This window comes from Ascaphus truei, chromosome 20 (assembly GCF_040206685.1).
Source record: "Ascaphus truei isolate aAscTru1 chromosome 20, aAscTru1.hap1, whole genome shotgun sequence".
Taxonomy (NCBI): Eukaryota; Metazoa; Chordata; class Amphibia; order Anura; family Ascaphidae; genus Ascaphus; species Ascaphus truei.
Window position 1 is genome coordinate 14,273,715 of NC_134502.1, and position 18,170 is coordinate 14,291,884.

At 41.0% G+C, this 18,170-nt stretch overlaps 1 protein-coding gene across 1 annotated transcript; it reads left to right on the top strand.

Annotated features, from left to right (window-relative positions):
* The first annotated feature begins 16,244 nt into the window (after window positions 1–16,244).
* Window positions 16,245–17,186, top strand: LOC142470919 (olfactory receptor 11A1-like). The gene has a single exon (XM_075577726.1). It carries the CDS (start codon window positions 16,245–16,247, stop codon window positions 17,184–17,186), a length of 942 nt encoding a protein of 313 aa, XP_075433841.1.
* Window positions 17,187–18,170: the final 984 nt, after the last annotated feature.

Here is an 18,170-nt window from a genome sequence, read left to right on the forward strand (position 1 = left end):
CAAATCAGTTTTGACTTCTACAAGAATAGTAAATACAAATTTCGTTATGCCTTTACTCAAATTATGTATGTGTACATTAATAATATACACCATTTGTTAGCCAAATGAGTGTATACAGCTTAACATTGCAGACAGCCTTACATGTAGCGTGCACAAAGACATTATTTCCTATAACAATATACTACATGACGGACCATTAGTACACATTGGTGACGGAGTCCTAAATCATAGATGCTTATCGCTTTTAAAGTATCATTTCAACATGTTACACTAACTGTAACACACACACACACCTCATTGTTTAGCATTCAACATACTGTATAAAAACAAAGTGTCGCCCACATACGACGTGGGAACCTGGTCATGTCCTAAGGCATCCTTAAAAAGGTTACCTATGCAAGTCCCACCCCCAACCGACGTGCGCACATGAAACCGTATTAGCTGTGCCCGTAGCTTATTGTTACGGTCAGTGCAGTGTGTCATGCACGCGCGTCGGTGGGGCGGTGCGTGCACAGCACTGGAGGCCAATGTTCATTCAGTGGGAGGGGTGTTTGCGTGCTTTTCACGGTGCCTTAACATGATGTCACACGTATTTTGTTCGCTCATTGGCTGATCGGCCGATGTGGCCGTGGGCACACGTCCGTTTAAAAAGTAAAGATATATGTGTGTTCAAGTGAATTTGTTTCGCTTCCATATCATAACTTTCAGTCATGATATGCGTAATGCTAACAGCTCCATGGAGAGACATGTATTGAACACACAGCGTACACATTGTTTTGCGCATGCGCTAAGACTTAGTCCACAAATTTGTGACGTGCGCGCGCAACAGACGTTGTGCGCGCACATTATTATGTATACAGGCACCGGAACTAACATATCAGTAGTAATGCCAGCAACACGATTTGAAAAATGAGACAGTTCTATATCTGTAGTTTTATCCTTGCAGTTTAAACATATACGTAACTTATGCGTGAATATCCACAATCATATAGAGATGTGTTAAGTGTTGTCATGCTGAGACATAAATAAATGTGCCATCTTTAAACATCATGTGTTTGCTGTATTTCACAGATGTCGAGGATGAATACATGGGACCAATGTATGATTTCAGATGGCCCAATCGTTATATTAGATGATTGTGACGACTAGCGAACAACTATTATAATAAATATGTAACAATGCTTTAAATGATTGGTGCGCAGATTAACAATCACTACATAATGTTATCCTATAGTGCAAATATTTACTATGCACTTAATTATCATAATGATGTTGCTAAGCACTGAAGTTAGAACTTCTATTGATATTTTTTTATTTTCTACTAACATTATATGTATTGCCATGTGATATATGCAACCAACATTATCACTCAGCAAACACATTAATCTACTATATATTATAATCTCACATGTGACTTGTCAAAGAATGTAAATGGTACATAACAACTCCTCGTCGACATTGTATCTTAACGTACACAATAACAATAGTGAGGTGATAGAAACTTTTTAGTCATGTGAATGTTATATTATCACCTAAGTTGTAGTGGTAACCTAACATGCATGAGCTAATGAATGTTAGGTAAAGATCATTAAACCATTAACTTTTGTGTGTACATTTAATTCACACGAGTAACTATAGTTTAGTGTTATTAGTAAACGTTCAACACATACATAGCTAAGTGAGGCCGATGATAAAAGCAACATCACTAGCTGAGCAGGGTTTATCTCCTTCTCTCCCCCCACCCCTATATTCCATGAATGGATGTTGTGACGTTGCCAAAATTACATGTTATGTAATGTACGTAATGATAAGAAAACACACTGCACAATAACCACCAAGTGTAGATAAACGCACGGACACAATACAGAAACGACATGTTTCAATTGTCACATCTTTTTCATTACGTTCTGTTTATACATCCTGTACTATACCTGTATCGAGGTTTGCACATCTTATGACAGATGTGAATTCAAATACATACCATGAGCAGAAATTGGAGTGATATACCTTGAAAAAGAAAACATGAATGAATATAAATCATTGTCATGACATGTTCATTAAGGTAAGCAACACACAGAAGTGACAATTTTGTATGTGATATGAAACAAAATCTATAATACGTCAAATATGATCTTAAATACACAATAGTGTACACATCATTGTGACACATGTCACACTCCAAAAGAAACATTGTATGTAACCATACTGCACTAGCTATTGACTATCGACATAGTAGGTTTATAGTGTATGCATAACCAAAAATAGCATGTACATAAAATATAGATTTTGTACACATTATTTCTTCACGTACACACAACACCTTTTATTGGTAAGAAGTATAATACAACCTGTTGATGAATGACATACCGGTGCCACATGCAATTGTCCACACAGCAGAGAAGAGAAAGGTGTGAGAACCATATTCATCTGTTTCCTAAGTGAATGGTATTTGTACAAATGTATTTATCATTACAATGAATTAATACATCTATGTAGTTATATGAACATATATGTATTTGCTTACATGAAAAATAGGTGTTTATGACATTCTGACGTGTCTCCACACCACCGGCTATTTGCTCAGTGTCAGCTGGTAAATTTAAGGGATGCTCCTCCTCCAAGCCCTGACGTATGTCGGTTTGTATATTATTGCGGAGTGCCAGATTGTGCAAAATGCAACATGCAATGACTATATCTGACACTTTATCAGGCTTATATTGCAATGCCCCCCCTGTTCTATCTAAACACCGAAATCGTGTTTTCAGAAGCCCAAATATCCTCTCTATGACAGATCGGGTAGATATATGGGCAACATTGTACCTCTCCTCTGCTTCACATTGGGGTTTGCCACAGGGGTCAACAGCCACGGCCTAATTCTGTATCCTGAGTCACCTATAATCCATTGTGCGAAAAAATGAAACAATTTGTGTTAACATTATTACATTGAACAGTTCATATAAAAACTAGAGTTGTTTGTTAACACATCATAATATGTACTCACCCACCAGCCGACCAGGTCCAAAATAGCCTTCTTCGAAAGCATGGAAGATTGATGAGTTTCTCAGGATAGAGGAATCGTTACTGGAACCAGGGAATTTGGCTACCACATGCATAATCTTCATCGTGGCATCGCATACCACCTGTACATTCAGGGAATGGTAGTGCTTACAGTTGCGGTAAGCATGCTCACTCTGACTAGGCGGGATCAAAGCAACATGGGTGCAATCTATTGCACCCATCACACATGGTATCCAGGATATGGTATAAAAGCCATTCCTGACTTCCAGCCACTCTGTGTGCTCTGTAGGAAAATGAATTTAATTCCTAGCGCGTCTATTCAGTGCACATAGAAACTGGGTAAAGGCCCGCGAGAATGTAGATTGCGAGACCCCGCCCACTATGTCCACAGTTGTCTGGAATGACACGGAAGCAAGATAATGTAATGAGCACAGCATTTTAACAAGCCCAAGGACTGCATGACCTCTGACTGTCACAAAATCTAAATCTCCGTGTATCTCTTCATAAAGAGCTAAGATTGCTGCTGAACTCAAATGATAGCGACTTACAATCTTCTCCTTACTCATCCCATCTAACATGGTTCTCTCCCTGTACAAACGAGGATGAGGCACATCTTCTCTCCTCTCTCTTCTCTTCTCATCTCCTTGCCCTCTCCCTCTCCCTCGACCTCTCCCTCTACCTCTCCCTCTCCTGTCCGCGTGCCTGTCCCTGTCACTGTCTCTGTCCCTGTCCCTGTCCCTTCCTTGGCCTGTGACATCCTCTCCATCAGCAAGCCTCTCGTCCAGTAGAATCTTCCTCCGTCTCATAAACATTTGCATCCTTTTCAGGTCTGTAGCTGTCAATGCGCAGGTAATTGCCCTCCTTTAAATACCTATGTGATGATGTCAGGTGACTTGATGAAGTCCAAGGTGTTACATTAACATATCCAAGTTGTTCACTCCCAACGTGTATCCAGTGTACCAATTAAAATGATTATTTATGTGTGTTCACCAGGCAATCATGATATTTGAGAATGATGTAACGTTAAGCTTTGTACAACCATTTATTGGCAAGTATTTCTGGAATATGTAATGCATGTACCACTTCAGAACGCAACACTCAGTCATCTAATTAGGATACAACCATGACATTGACGTTGAAAAAGTATGTTGCAACATGTCTAATTTGGCATGTTATTGTCACCTGTTCACATGAACTAATTGTAAAGTGCATATACATAATTTATTGCCATCAGGATACTTGCTATTGATTCCGTTTCAATCGTGTAAAAATGAGTAACTATTATAGATGTGTGTATAAGTTAGCATGAAGTGATTCTAATGCATCGTGTACAATGTAAACATACAATGTTATTGAGTGTCAAATTGCGGACGTCATCAAAAGAGGGAGGTCACAAAGTACATGTAAACATGAAAAAAACCAGCTACATTTACATTTGATCATGCGTTACACATTCAAAGCATTCTGTAATGTATACCAACATTACTATACGCTGGATATGTTAGATGTGTGAAATCTGTTACATCATATAATAAATTGAAGCACACTTATGTAACATTTTTCATATTATGGGACCTGTTCCTTTAAGAGTTGAGTATAGGATTTTCCATTGACACATCATAACATTAAGACTAATGTGACACGCAAATCATTATAACATGTATGATGTAATCATACATGTATGATGTAATCATACATCAAATCATCATAACATGTATGAAGTACAATGTTATGCCAATAATAAACGTAAGCGCTGACACGATGAAGTGAATGACCTCGACACTGTAATGCCAAGCACATTTTTATTATGAGCAATAGAACGTAAACAGTCCTATAATGTTATAAGTCCCCGCTCCATTGACTCCATTGATGTAGAGATGAGGTTTTTTTTCTAAGTGCCGTCCCGGCAACCTTGCCGATCCTTCTCCCCTCCAACTTGCCAACTTTAGTTGGCGGGACCAATTGCCAATGAAATCTCCATTTCTGAGTGTCGATCAGCACCGATAAGCTGATCGGGGATACTTGAATGCAGCCGATTTCAAAAAGTGCCAATAAGTGCTGATAAGTGGGTTATCGGCAGCCCCATGCCGATAAATTTTTATCGGCAAGAAAAACTGCCGATTTTGAGCACTTATCGGCGCTTACTGAATCTCAGATCCCATTTTGGTGGGAAAATGCCGATAAAAGCCTTATCGGAGCTTACTGCATGAGGCCCTTAATACACTGGCGACACACTTTATTCGAGCTCGGCTAGTCCCACGAATTCGGGTATACCCGGGTGTATTGAGGTTTGTGACTGTTTTCTGCCCGAGTGCATTGGGTTATTTTCCAGGCAGGGATTGAAGCATTTTATTCCCGCTGGCTGCAATACTGCACAGTATATATATATATACTGCATTATAATTCATGAATTTATGCCATCTGGTAGACACGCGAAGCATTGCAGCCTATTAAATCCTAATCATTATCATTTAACAGATCAGCCGCCCATCAGCCAGGCATGAACCCAGGCTGGGAAGGCAAACGCAACGGGGCTTGTCAGAGGTGAGGAGCGGCGCATTCCAGGTATCTGCCAGGTACATACTGGGTTTTTGCTCGAATAAAGTGTGTCGGTGCAGTAACTACAGATGCCTGCGGAATATATGCACAAGGCAAACAAGACACACAAAAGCCCAATATTTCTCTGACAATCTTCACCAGAATACATCATATCCAGCTAACTTCTGGAAGGTCATAAACAATATATTCCAACCTTCTAGCCATCAACAACCATGTCATATCATTAAGGAGGATATTACTCTGGCAAATTCCACTGACATTGCAAATACATTCAATTAATACTTTGTGGGTGTGCTACTGATTTCTTAGCAAAACGCAACCCGAGCTATAAACATTAAGTTCAATCTCGGAGAACCCACATAGCCCCATCCTCTTCCAACACTGCCCACAATTTTCAATTTGTCCCTGTATCTAAAGAGGAGATTATAGAAGCGGTCCTCAAATTAAAACTAAGCAGCCAATGTGGACCTGGCCTACTGCAATCAAAGTTCCTATGACTTGGTGCCCCAGCCAATGCCATACCTCTTGCTTCCTTAATCAACTCTATTTTGTTGGCAAGCCATATCACTAAGACTTGGAAAACTGCCAGAGTTGTCCCGATCTTCAAAAGTGGGGACAAAAACATTTTTCTCAAACTACAGGCCAATCTCTCATCTCCCAATACTATCTAAAGTCATGGAAAAATGTGTTCACTCCCAATTAAGCGATTACTATACCAAGACAACTTTCTCTAGCCAATTCCAATCTGGCTTCCCCCCAAATATTCCACAGTAATTACCCCCCTAAAAGTTTGCAATGAGATCCAGTGTGGAATGAAACTGGGACAACTTACTGGTGCAATATTCCTAGATTTTGCAAATGTGTTTGATACTGTTGATCATGCTATCTTGCTAAACAAGCTCTAGTGCTCTGGAATGGGGAAGCATGCTTTAAACTGGTTTTATTCCTACCTATCTGATAGATCCCAACATGTCTCTCTCGTGCACTAATTCCAACCCCTTGGATATGACCTGTGGTGTCCCGCAAGCCCTTTTCTGGGGTGCCGACTCTTCTCATTCTTCATCTCTGATCTTCCTACAGCTTGTATGGGAGCTTCAATACAGATGTACAGTATGCTGATGACACAATCTTCTGTATATGCACACAGCCCTTGCTTCTCTGACCTTGAACACATACTTCAATCTGATTTTGAGACTTACAAATTGGATTTCCCAAGCAAGCTGTTTTTAATAACTGACAAGACTGTAACAATGGTATTTGGGACCAGCGCTAAATTTCTAAAGCTACCAATGCCAGAGCTTCAGATCAGAACCAGCTCTAATTCATCCTAGCCCCTGTAAGTAGTTTCAAATATCTGGGCATATGGTTTGACTCCCATTTAAAATTTGGGTTGCGCATTGATACCCTGACATCCAAAAACTATGCCAAACTACTGTAGTGCCGACGATTATTCTAAAACAAACCTGGGACAATCTCCAAAAAGACCCAGGTACATGCTGGGTATATGCTGGGTACATGCTGGGTACATTTCAGTGACATTTCTGCAGACTGACTAATGGCCCATCGGATTAAGAGCGGGGGTCCCTGGCAGTCCCATTCAAACTGAATGGGACTGCCAGGAACCCCTGCTGTGTTAATCTGATGGGCGATTAGCCTCTGCAGAAATGTCATTGAAATGTACCCAGCATGTACCCAGCATGTACCTGGCTAGTTTAAGGCAAGTTTTAGAATGCTCTTTGGCTCGTCTGTATGTGTACTTTATAGGAACAATTCCTCCCTAAGCTCGCTGGTCAGAAAGCGCAACGCACGGCAGAAGCTAATGCCAATTATAGACACGGGGACACAGTATATGGCACAGCACCCCAAACTCATCTTAGAAAACTAGACCCCTCTACAATTCAATATGCCGCATTGTCCTCCAATGTAACGACAACACACATCACTGTGAAATGCTCAATGAACTACATTGATCATCACTTGAGCCTAGGCGCAAAGTTAATCTGTCTTCTCTTCAAATATTTTCTGGGCAAGCTAGCTGTCTATCTTAAAAAGCCCCTCACACCTACCACACACAGCACGTATCACCTGAGATCTGACTCCAAACGATTGTTCACAATCCCAAGGTTCAACAAAACATCCGGCCGCACCTCCTTCTCTTACTGTGCACCTCACAACCGTAACAATCTACCCAAAACTCTCACAGCTGCCACCAGTCTAAGGTCTTTCAAAACTAAAGCTGTCTCACATTTTAATCTGGAATAAGAAACTGAAATTGACTGCCCGGTGCTTCCTTGGTACAGTACCACAGCACCGCCCAGTGGTGGATAAATTAATCAAGCAAATGCAAAAAAGGAAAATAAGCAATATAAATAAAAATAACGACAATAAAGTATAAAATCAAAGGACCCTTCAACCTCATAAGGGGAAATCCTCTAGAGAACCAAAAACGCAAACGATGAGGGAGTGTGTCCTAGACTGATCAATGGTGTTCTGCAGCAGCTTCAAGTGGTGAACTGCCTGGTAGCCAAGCTAGAGCTGGTGGGGAAGAAAAGGGGAAGGGGGGGAAAAGGAGACAAGGAAGGGGCTGATGGTCACTCCTGATGAAGCACGTTAACCCTATCTTGCGAAACGGTGGAGGAGGAGGCAATCCGTTCCCAGTTGATCGTGACGTCAGACGCCGACTCCATTCAAGCTGTACGAGAACCCCAGCGGCCGCTTGTGGGTATCGTCAGAGACTGTTAGAGATGGAGGAAATGCACACCAGACAGCATTGGCTGTAAAGATACCTTTATGTGCTCTGAGTGGCAGTACAGAGTGTGAGTACGCCCTCAGGGGGGCTTTTTTATGTGTTGTTTATTAAAGGTGTTTTGTACTACTACACCATCAGCCCCTTCCTTGTCTCCTTCCCCCCCCCCCTTCCCATTTTCTTCCCCACCACCTCTAGCTTGGTTATCAGGCAGTTCACCACTTGAAGCTGCTGCAGAACACCATTGGTCAGTCTAGGACACACTCCCTCATCGTTTGCGTCTTTGGTTCACATTTTAATCTGGTCTGTAACTGATTGATACGCCTAAAAGATAAAATATGTTAAACTATTCATACAAGTGTGATGGTGAGGCGATAACCAGGCCCTTAATATAGGTCAAGCCCTGTTTTGGTTACCTCTGATCCAAATATTAGGGTTCAAGATTGTTAGCTCTTGCGCCCATCCACTGTACAGTCATAATGTGTAAATGTGCAACAATAAAGATGTTGTGTGTTTTTACCTTTTCAGGGATGCCAGCGAGCAGGGATTGCTAGGGTATGAGTTTCCAGGGGGGGTTTGCAGAGAAATTGTTGTCAGAAAATGCCTAGGTAGTTGGGGTCTGGAGTTATCGGTTCTCCTAAAAATGTACTTGAGAATCATGCTTGGTTCTCGGATAAATGAAGTCACATTGTCCTGGCAATATCTTACCTCGAAAATGCTTGCGCAACTCACCGCTAGGGTTCCCTGCTTCAGCATAGCCCAGAAAGATAAATTGAGCCAAGGGATGCAAATTGTCCCTGTAACTATGAGGGTTCCCTAGATTAAGGGGGATACCCAGTTAATGCCCAGAGCCTGTATTGGGGTTCTTGGGCACACCAACCATAAATATAAGGTTGTGAGGGGACTCTTAGAGTCCAGTCCAAGTCTCTGAGATAGTGTGTGAGGAATAAAGGCTAGTAGAAAATAAAGTGCAGCTTTCTATTCTATTCCCCATACCCAGAGACTTTGGATGTATTAAAAGAATATTTTATTAACATTGTTTTTAATACTGTATGTACTGTTGTGCACTGTATTTGAGCTGGGACTTTCGGAACAATGTTCAGGGAGGCTACCAGGGCTACCAAGTTGGTGCCAGTAAGTCTGCTGGACATCGGAGATGAAAGCCACCAGAGAATGCCAGGTGTGTGAAGACCATTTGGGTAACAGGGAAGGGCTCAAATACCCACATCCTGGGATGAATGGCAGTCGTCTATGCTGCCATTTGTCCTACCAGACATGGAGGAGCCTGACCCAGTGGGTGGCATCTGAATAGCTTCGCTCTAATTGGCTATTGAGAAATTTTCCACGCTCTGATTGCCTGTAGTATTTTGTGAATGAACTCCAAAATACTATCAGAAAACCCTAAGCCAATCACCGGTGAGATTCTGAGCACCAAAAGTGCTCTTGGGCGAAGCGAGTCCAGCTTTTTGTGGCCAAGTTCTCAGAAACGAACGTAGCGATCGCGGTTGGAATTTCAAGCCGATTTTAGTTCCAAGACGTTTGGTGCTAAGTCCCGGTCAAGGAAAACCTCTTATTTAGAGTGCCCTACAGTTGGAAAGTCTAGTTTTTGACCCCAGTCCCCACGCAAGTGTGTCTTTGCACCTGTATTTTGTGTTCCACTGTGTGTATGCCCATTTCTGTGAATAAACTTCAATTTATTTCATTATCTTGTTTTGCTCAATCGGTAATCTTGGTACAAGGTGTACAATAAACCTGGTCTCACAATGTCTTTATACATAATGTGCAACCCTGTTCACTTAATGTAACCATGTATTTGTAACAATATATTTGTCATCATAAGGCCTAGTTTATAGTAGGGGGTACGGCGATTGTGTGACATCAGCCGTCATCATCCGTACGGCGATTCCTGCGCTCTGGTGCAGGAGACCAGAGATTGCAACTAAGGGGCATGGCAGAGGCGTGATAGTGAGCGGTTCACCCTCATTAACTGAACCGCTCACGTGCCGCAAACGTCACACAAAAATTGTTGTTGAAGTAAAAATCCTCTGACTTCCAGCGTTCGCAACCGCGTTACATCACCCATTGCCATTGCGCCCATTATGGGCACCTGCAATGGAGTGCATGTACTTGTTACGGTGCTGCGCAATGTCGGCAAAACTCTGTGCCCAGGACAAAATTGAAAACGAGAGGTAACTCTCAATGTATTACTTCCTGAGAAAACATTTTATAAATAAATAAATAAAACTGGAATTTTACTGCATTGAATATTTATTTATATAGAGTCAACCATGTATGCCGTGCTTTAAATATATATATATATATATATATATATATAGGAAACCAGGTGTCCCACCAAGGAGACAAAAAACAGCACTCAAGGTATATTGCAAAAGTGTATTTGAAAAAAAGCAGGCACATATAAATCCAACGTTTCGGTCCTGTATAGGACCTTCCTCAGGGGCGTGCTGGAGAACACTGCCCAAGGAAAACATATATACCCATCACCCACCTGTGTGCATAATCAAGAACCAGCTGATTGTAATTAAAAACGGGAGTACTGTAGGCGCATGGGAGCCCTGTCATCACTGTGCAGCAGCTCAGCCTCACCACTCCTTTGTTTACACTTAGCTATCAATGCCAGACACACCGCACATGTGCGCCTGCGGGTGGAGCCAGTGAGCACACCAGTCATTCTAAGGCATCCCCCGTTGCCATGGCGACGCAACTAAAGCGTCTGTAACCATGGGAGTGTAGGCAGAAGCACACTGCAATAGGGAGCAGGGGCACTGAGCCGTTTGAACATGATGACGTCACATCACCAGCAGCAACAGGTCCTGTAACCAAAATGAAAGTGCAGTATTAAAAACACATGAAGAGGTGAAAATATATACTCCAGATGCACAGTATTTCTAAAAATCACTATCAATAGTGCAACAACAATAAATATACTAATATCACTCTAACATGCTACCAAGAGAAATGAATAGTGAATGCAGATTTGCTTGTAAGAGTTTGAAAAAGCAGACATAAAGGAAAGGAAGGAACAGGAAGGGGGAGTGGAGGAAAAGGGGAGAGGGAAAGGGGGATGGGAGGGAAAGGGGTGATGGGAGGGAAAGGGGGGAGGGAAAGGGGAAGATGGAGGGAGGGAATGGGGTGGAAGGGGGGCAGTTGGTGCATCCATGGCATAGTGCCAATACCTTATTCTTGGCACGCAGTATTCACATCCCCATAGTGGCAAACCACGCCTAATTCAGGACTATATGAACTGTGAAAGTAGATATGTTGTCTACTTCATCCGGTGCCCTTTCGGACTATATTATGTCGGTAAAACGACGCGCATGCTAAAGGAGCGGATTAGTCTGCATAGATCATCTATTAGGAAGGCATTGGCCGACAACACTGGATTGGAGGACCATAAATTGTAACCAGTTGCGAGGCACTTTAAAAACTTTAAGCATAGCCTTGCAACACTGAGGTGCATGCCTATTATGCAAACGCACACGTCCATTCGTGGTGGTGACAGAGGAAAATTATTACTGCAATTGGAAACAAGGCTCATCTATGAACTTGATACTATGGCACCCAGAGGACTTAATGAGGATTTTAAACTGGGTTGCTTTTTGTAGCAACAGTAGTATCACTGTAGGGAGATACATTTATGAGTTAAAGTTGGGGATCCCACTGCCATCTTTCACCTCTGTGTAGTTAGAATTATCCGTTTCTGTATTCATCTTTGGGCTTATTTTTGCCTTATTATGTGACCCCATTTTTGCTCCTTAGCACCCCTTCCGCTCCTCCCCCCCTTCCCCCCCTTTCCCTCCCTCCATCTTCCCCTTTCCCCTCCCCCCTTTCCCTCCCATCCCCCTTTCCCTCTCCCCTTTTCCTCCACTCCCCCTTCCTGTTCCTTCCTTTCCTTTATGTCTGCTTTTTCAAACTCTTACAAGCAAATCTGCATTCACTATTCATTTCTCTTGGTAGCATGTTAGAGTGATATTAGTATATTTATTGTTGTTGCACTATTGATAGTGATTTTTAGTAATACTGTGCATCTGGAGTATATATTTTCACCTCTTCATGTGTTTTTAATACTGCACTTTCATTTTGGTTACAGGACCTGTTGCTGCTGGTGATGTGACGTCATCATGTTTAAATGGCTCAGTGCCCCTGCTCCCTATTGCAGTCTGCTTCTGCCTACACTCCCATGGTTACAGACGCTTTAGTTGCGTCGCCATGGCAACGGGGGATGCCTTAGAATGACTGGTGTGCTCACTGGCTCCACCCGCAGGCGCACATGTGCGGTGTGTCTGGCATTGATAGCTAAGTGTAAACAGAGGAGTGGTGAGGCTGAGCTGCTGCGCAGTGATGACAGGGCTCCCATGCGCCTACAGTACTCCCGTTTTTAATTACAATCAGCTGGTTCTTGATTATGCACACAGGTGGGTGATGGGTATATATGTTTTCCTTGGGCAGTGTTCTCCAGCACGCCCCTGAGGAAGGTCCTATACAGGACCGAAACGTTGGATTTATATGTGCCTGCTTTTTTTCAAATACACTTTTGCAATATACCTTGAGTGCTGTTTTTTGTCTCCTTGGTGGGACACCTGGTTTCCGGTTATTTTTGTTGAACAAGCACCTATTTCTTAGAAGCCTTTGAAGTGCCTGCTGTTATCTTTATTTATATATATATATATATATATATATATATATATATATATATATATTTTTTTATATATATATATATATATATATATATATATATATATATATATATATATAACAAAAAGCAGCAGCCAGGACTCCAAGCAACAAATGTAAAGTCAAGGTGCATGCTCCATAGAAATCAATATAGAAACCCTGTCTTCCCATAAGAAAAGGCACAAAAGCAGCAACACTCAGATAAAGCAAAAAGACATGTATTAGCAGTTACAAAACAGCACACAATAAACCCAACGTTTCGGTCCTAGGCAGGACCTTCCTCAGGGGGGTGCACCCCCCTGAGGAAGGTCCTGCCTAGGACCGAAACGTTGGGTTTATAGTGTGCTGTTTTGTAACTGCTAATACATGTCTTTTTGCTTTATCTGAGTGTTGCTGCTTTTGTGCCTTTTCTTATGGGAAGACAGGGTTTCTATATATATATATATATATATATATATAAAACAATGCAATATAATATTATTATTGCTGATAATAATAATAATAATAATAATAATAATAATAATAATAATAATAATAATAATAATAATAATAATGCTCCACACAGCAGACACAATACACATACCGCACAGGAATCTGGAGTACAAAATCAGAGGAAGGTTCACCTATTCCTCCAGGAATGCCGTGTACCTCATCATGTGCATGAAATGCCCAGGCGGCTGCTACTGCATAGGTGAGACGGGACAGGGGTTAAACAAGAGAATGAATCTGCATCACCACAGCATTACACGTGGAACAAGAGACAGTCCTGTCGGCGAACATATCTCTGACTGGCCATAAAATAAATGATCTGAAGATGGCCATACTCAAAGGAAATCTTAGAACACCGAAAGAGAGACGGTTGCATGAATACAAATTTATGCAACTGTTCGGGACAGTTAGTGGTTGCCTAAACCGAGACCAAAGTTTCACGAGTCACTACTGACACAAGAGAAATCTCTTCCCAAGAGTGCTAAAGGCCATGTCTATACATATTGCGTTATATGAATGCACACACTGCTGTCTCCTGTACATACAAATACACAATGTAATTCCATCCCTATATACAATTAGGGACCACATAATATCTACACACACTTATAGTAATGCAACACCCTCCTACAATTCTACACCTACCAACACCACTATATACACATCCACTACACACACACCTTTTGTAAAGCGCCGTATACTCTGTGGGCGCATTACAAATTTATATTTACACACACACACACATACTTATTTTCAGGGACCATTTAACCTCAAGTCATAAAACGCATACTGCAAAGGGGGAAGAGATAAGCTTCAATCACAGATCATATTCCAATATGCACTGTTTTAAAGTTAAAAAACATTTTTGGCTTCATTCATTGTAACACCACCGGAAGAGGAGATCAGTGTATCTCGAAAGTTCACACAAATAAAAGCATTTCATTAGCCACAGAACGGTTTCGTCTATTCATTTTTTATACTGTATGTATATATATTTAAAGTGCTGAATACATGGTTGACCCTATATAAGTAAATATACAATGCAGTACAGCTCCAGTTTTATAATGAGCTTCTTGTTCCACAAATAAATTAAATAGCATTTTGCTGATCTCTTAACCAATGAACAAGTTAATCAGACATACAGTAAAAGTCTTTGACAAAATCTTGCAATTGAATAACATATTGATTGAACATTGCATCGTTTTTCAGCAGATCAGCATACTATTTCTTATTGCCCACAAAGGGACGTCATGGAATTCTCTATATAATACCAGTCCCACATGTCCTCATTATCCAGTTATACACACAAGGTCTCATTTGCATGAAAGTTATAAAAATCACTGAAGCAGTTAGAGCCTCAGTCATTGTGCTCAAGCTCTATTGTACTTTACCTGTATCTGTACTCTTACTAAATCACAGGGAATCCTCAAGAAATATCTTCTGATCTTACATTTTTAACCTACAGTACTACTGACGTTCTGAACATATCTAGCAGAGAGCTACTGTACCATCAATTGGTTTGATATCTTGCTGAATCTAAAACCTACCAATAACTGCATATTGGTGTGATATGACAGCTTGGACCAGTGGTAAGTTAAATACAGCTACAGTTCTGTTCAGAGTTGTACTCTCACTGCGCGTCTCTTACAGACTGATGTGATCCAGTAGGATTCACACAGTGGGAGTCCCATTCAGAAGCAGGGATCCTGCTGTGTTAATCTTGATGGGCCATTCCCCCCTGTCAAGCACTGGGTCACGAATGCTCGACTTGTGGTCCGCGGTTCACCAGCACATATGCTGCGGCTGCTGATAGATAGGAGAAGCTACATCTGTAGATCAGAAGCAGAAAAGAGAAGATTACTGTACAAGCAGACAACATAATTTACAGTAGGAGATCTGTCCACACCGTGCATACAGTATTTATTATCAAGGAGACCACTGGAACCATTTATAAGACTTCTGTCAGCAAAACTCTAGCTGATTTATTAAAGAAGATTGTTGAAGATATTTTCTCCTTTGAATAAATTTGTGCAATTATTTTCCAATTTGTTTGCACCAGTTTTACAGCCAGGGATCTTTGATACATACTGTAGACATCAAAGTTACAATACAAGAAGACTACACCATTTACAGTAGTGTAGGAGTCCTGTCTTATTATAGATATTATTAAAGGGACCGTTATATCCATTTATCAAAGTCTCCAACATGAAAACAAGAGTAAAACCATCATAAAAAAATGCACCTGATTAAAAAAATAAAAGGAGTTGCACTAAAATGTCTTTTTTTCTATGATAAATCTTTTGACGTCTTTAAACAGTCTTGGAAACACTGATTTTCTGATTGTGAATGAAGCAACTTGAGAAGTTTTACCTTTTGTTCTTTCCTTCCTTTCTTCGTTTCCTGTACTAACACAAGTTATTCACCGGTCAGTAACTTCTAAATATCTCCATAAAAAGAGTCACTTCTTGTAGTATTGATGCGTTCTGCACTAGGAGATCATTCAGTTGTGATAATATACTGTAATGCACAAGTAGATGTTTTAATTTACATTATTCTTTCAATTGACCAAGAAGCTTCCTGGGTGTAACTTGCTTAACTTTCTAGACCACATATAAATTTTCTCCAGATGTTTGGTTAGTTTTATGTCAACCTATAACCTTTTGAAACAGATGTTATGGGATGTTAACAACTATTAAATATTATTTTCCCTTCTTTTCTCATCCCTTCTCTCCAGAATATGCTTCAGGAGAACCAGACAATAGTCACAGAATTCCTGCTTCTCGGATTTCAAAGCCTTCCATGCTTCAAGGTTGCCCTCTTTATTCTGTTTCTTATGCTCTACATCATGACATTAGCTGGAAACCTGCTGATTATCATATTGGTGTCAAACAGTCAAAGACTTGAATCTCCCATGTACTTTTTCCTCAGTCACCTGTCCTTATCTGACATCTTACTTACCACCAACATAACCCCTAACATGCTACATCTTGTATTGAATGGAGGGGGCACCATATATGTTACTGACTGTATCATACAATTTTACTTCTATGGTGCATTAACAACAGTAGAGTGTCTTCTTCTCACAATTATGTCATATGACCGATACCTGGCAATCTGCAATCCTTTGCGATACACCTCCATCATGGACCTCAGACTTAGTCTCCATTTGGTTATCTGTTCTTGGTTGATTTCATTTATGGTAATACTATCTGTGGTTATTTTGATTTTCCAGTTACAGTTCTGTGGCCCTCATATCATTGACCATTACTTCTGTGATTTTGATCCTCTTCTGCAGCTCTCTTGTTCAGATACCTCAATTGTTAAACTGGAAGAGTTTGTCTGTGCAATCCCTTTTGTCCTCTTCCCATTTGTCTTCATCACTTCATCATATGTCTTGATCACCCTCACCATCCTCAGGATCCCATCCACCACTGGGAGACAGAAAGCCTTCTCTACCTGCAGCTCCCACTTGACTGTTGTGGGCACATATTATGGGACTCTAATAGCTGTTTACATAGTACCATCCAGAGGACACTCATTTAATGTAAACAAGGTCATATCCCTTTTGTACACTGTGGGGACTCCTTTTTTCAATCCAATTATATATAGTCTTAGAAATCAGGAGATTAAGTTAGCACTGATGAAATGCCCTTATATAAGGAGCAGTTTTTCTATTTAAATACAACTCAATAGAGAGAACACAATTTTAGCTGCAACCTTTAAAGTTCAATCATTTGTATAAATACCTGTAGGAATTAAAATGGAAAATGCAAAAAGAATAAGGTTGAGCACAATCAAATCTAGGTTTTTAACTTATTTTTTAAAAACAATTACTAAAAGACCGCACAGTCATAAATTACAACACCGGTGTGGAGAATACTGTATATAAAGCCTGGTAGAGAACAGAAATTATACATCGATAATTATTATATATAGACCGCACATGCCTTTCTAACTATCGGCCTGTCTCCCTCCTGCCTTTTGCCTCTAAACTCCTTGAACGTCTTGTATTCTCTCGATTGCTCTATTTTCTCAACACCTATTCTCTCCTAGACACTGGCTTCTGCACTTCTCACTTCACTAAAACAGCCCCCACTAAAATAATTAATGACCTCCATGCTGCCAAAGACAGAGGTTATTACACTCTGCTCATATTACTAGAAACTCGCTGCAGCGTTTGATACTGTGGACCACCCTCTTCTCCTTCACATTCTCCATACTCTTGGTATTTGTAACAAAGCTCTATCATGGATCTCCTCTTACCTCTCCCATCATACTTTCAGTGTCTCTTCTGCTAACACCTCCTCCTCTATCGATCTCTTTGTGGGGGTACCCCAGGTCCTGGGAACTTTCCTCTTTTCTCTTTACACACTCTCTAGGTAACCTAATCATATCTCTTGGGTTCAAATATCACCTCTATGCTGACTACACACAAATTTACTTTTCAACCCCTGACCTTACACCTGTTGCACAGACCAAAGTTTCTGAATGTCTCTCTGCTAGATCATCCTGGATGGCCCCCCACTGACTTAAACTACACATGGCAAAAACAGAACTCCTCATATTTCATCCAAAACCTGGCCCTACTACCTCCTTCCACATTACTGTTGGAAGTACTGTCATACACCCAGTAGCACAGGGGTCACACCCGACTCCTCTCACA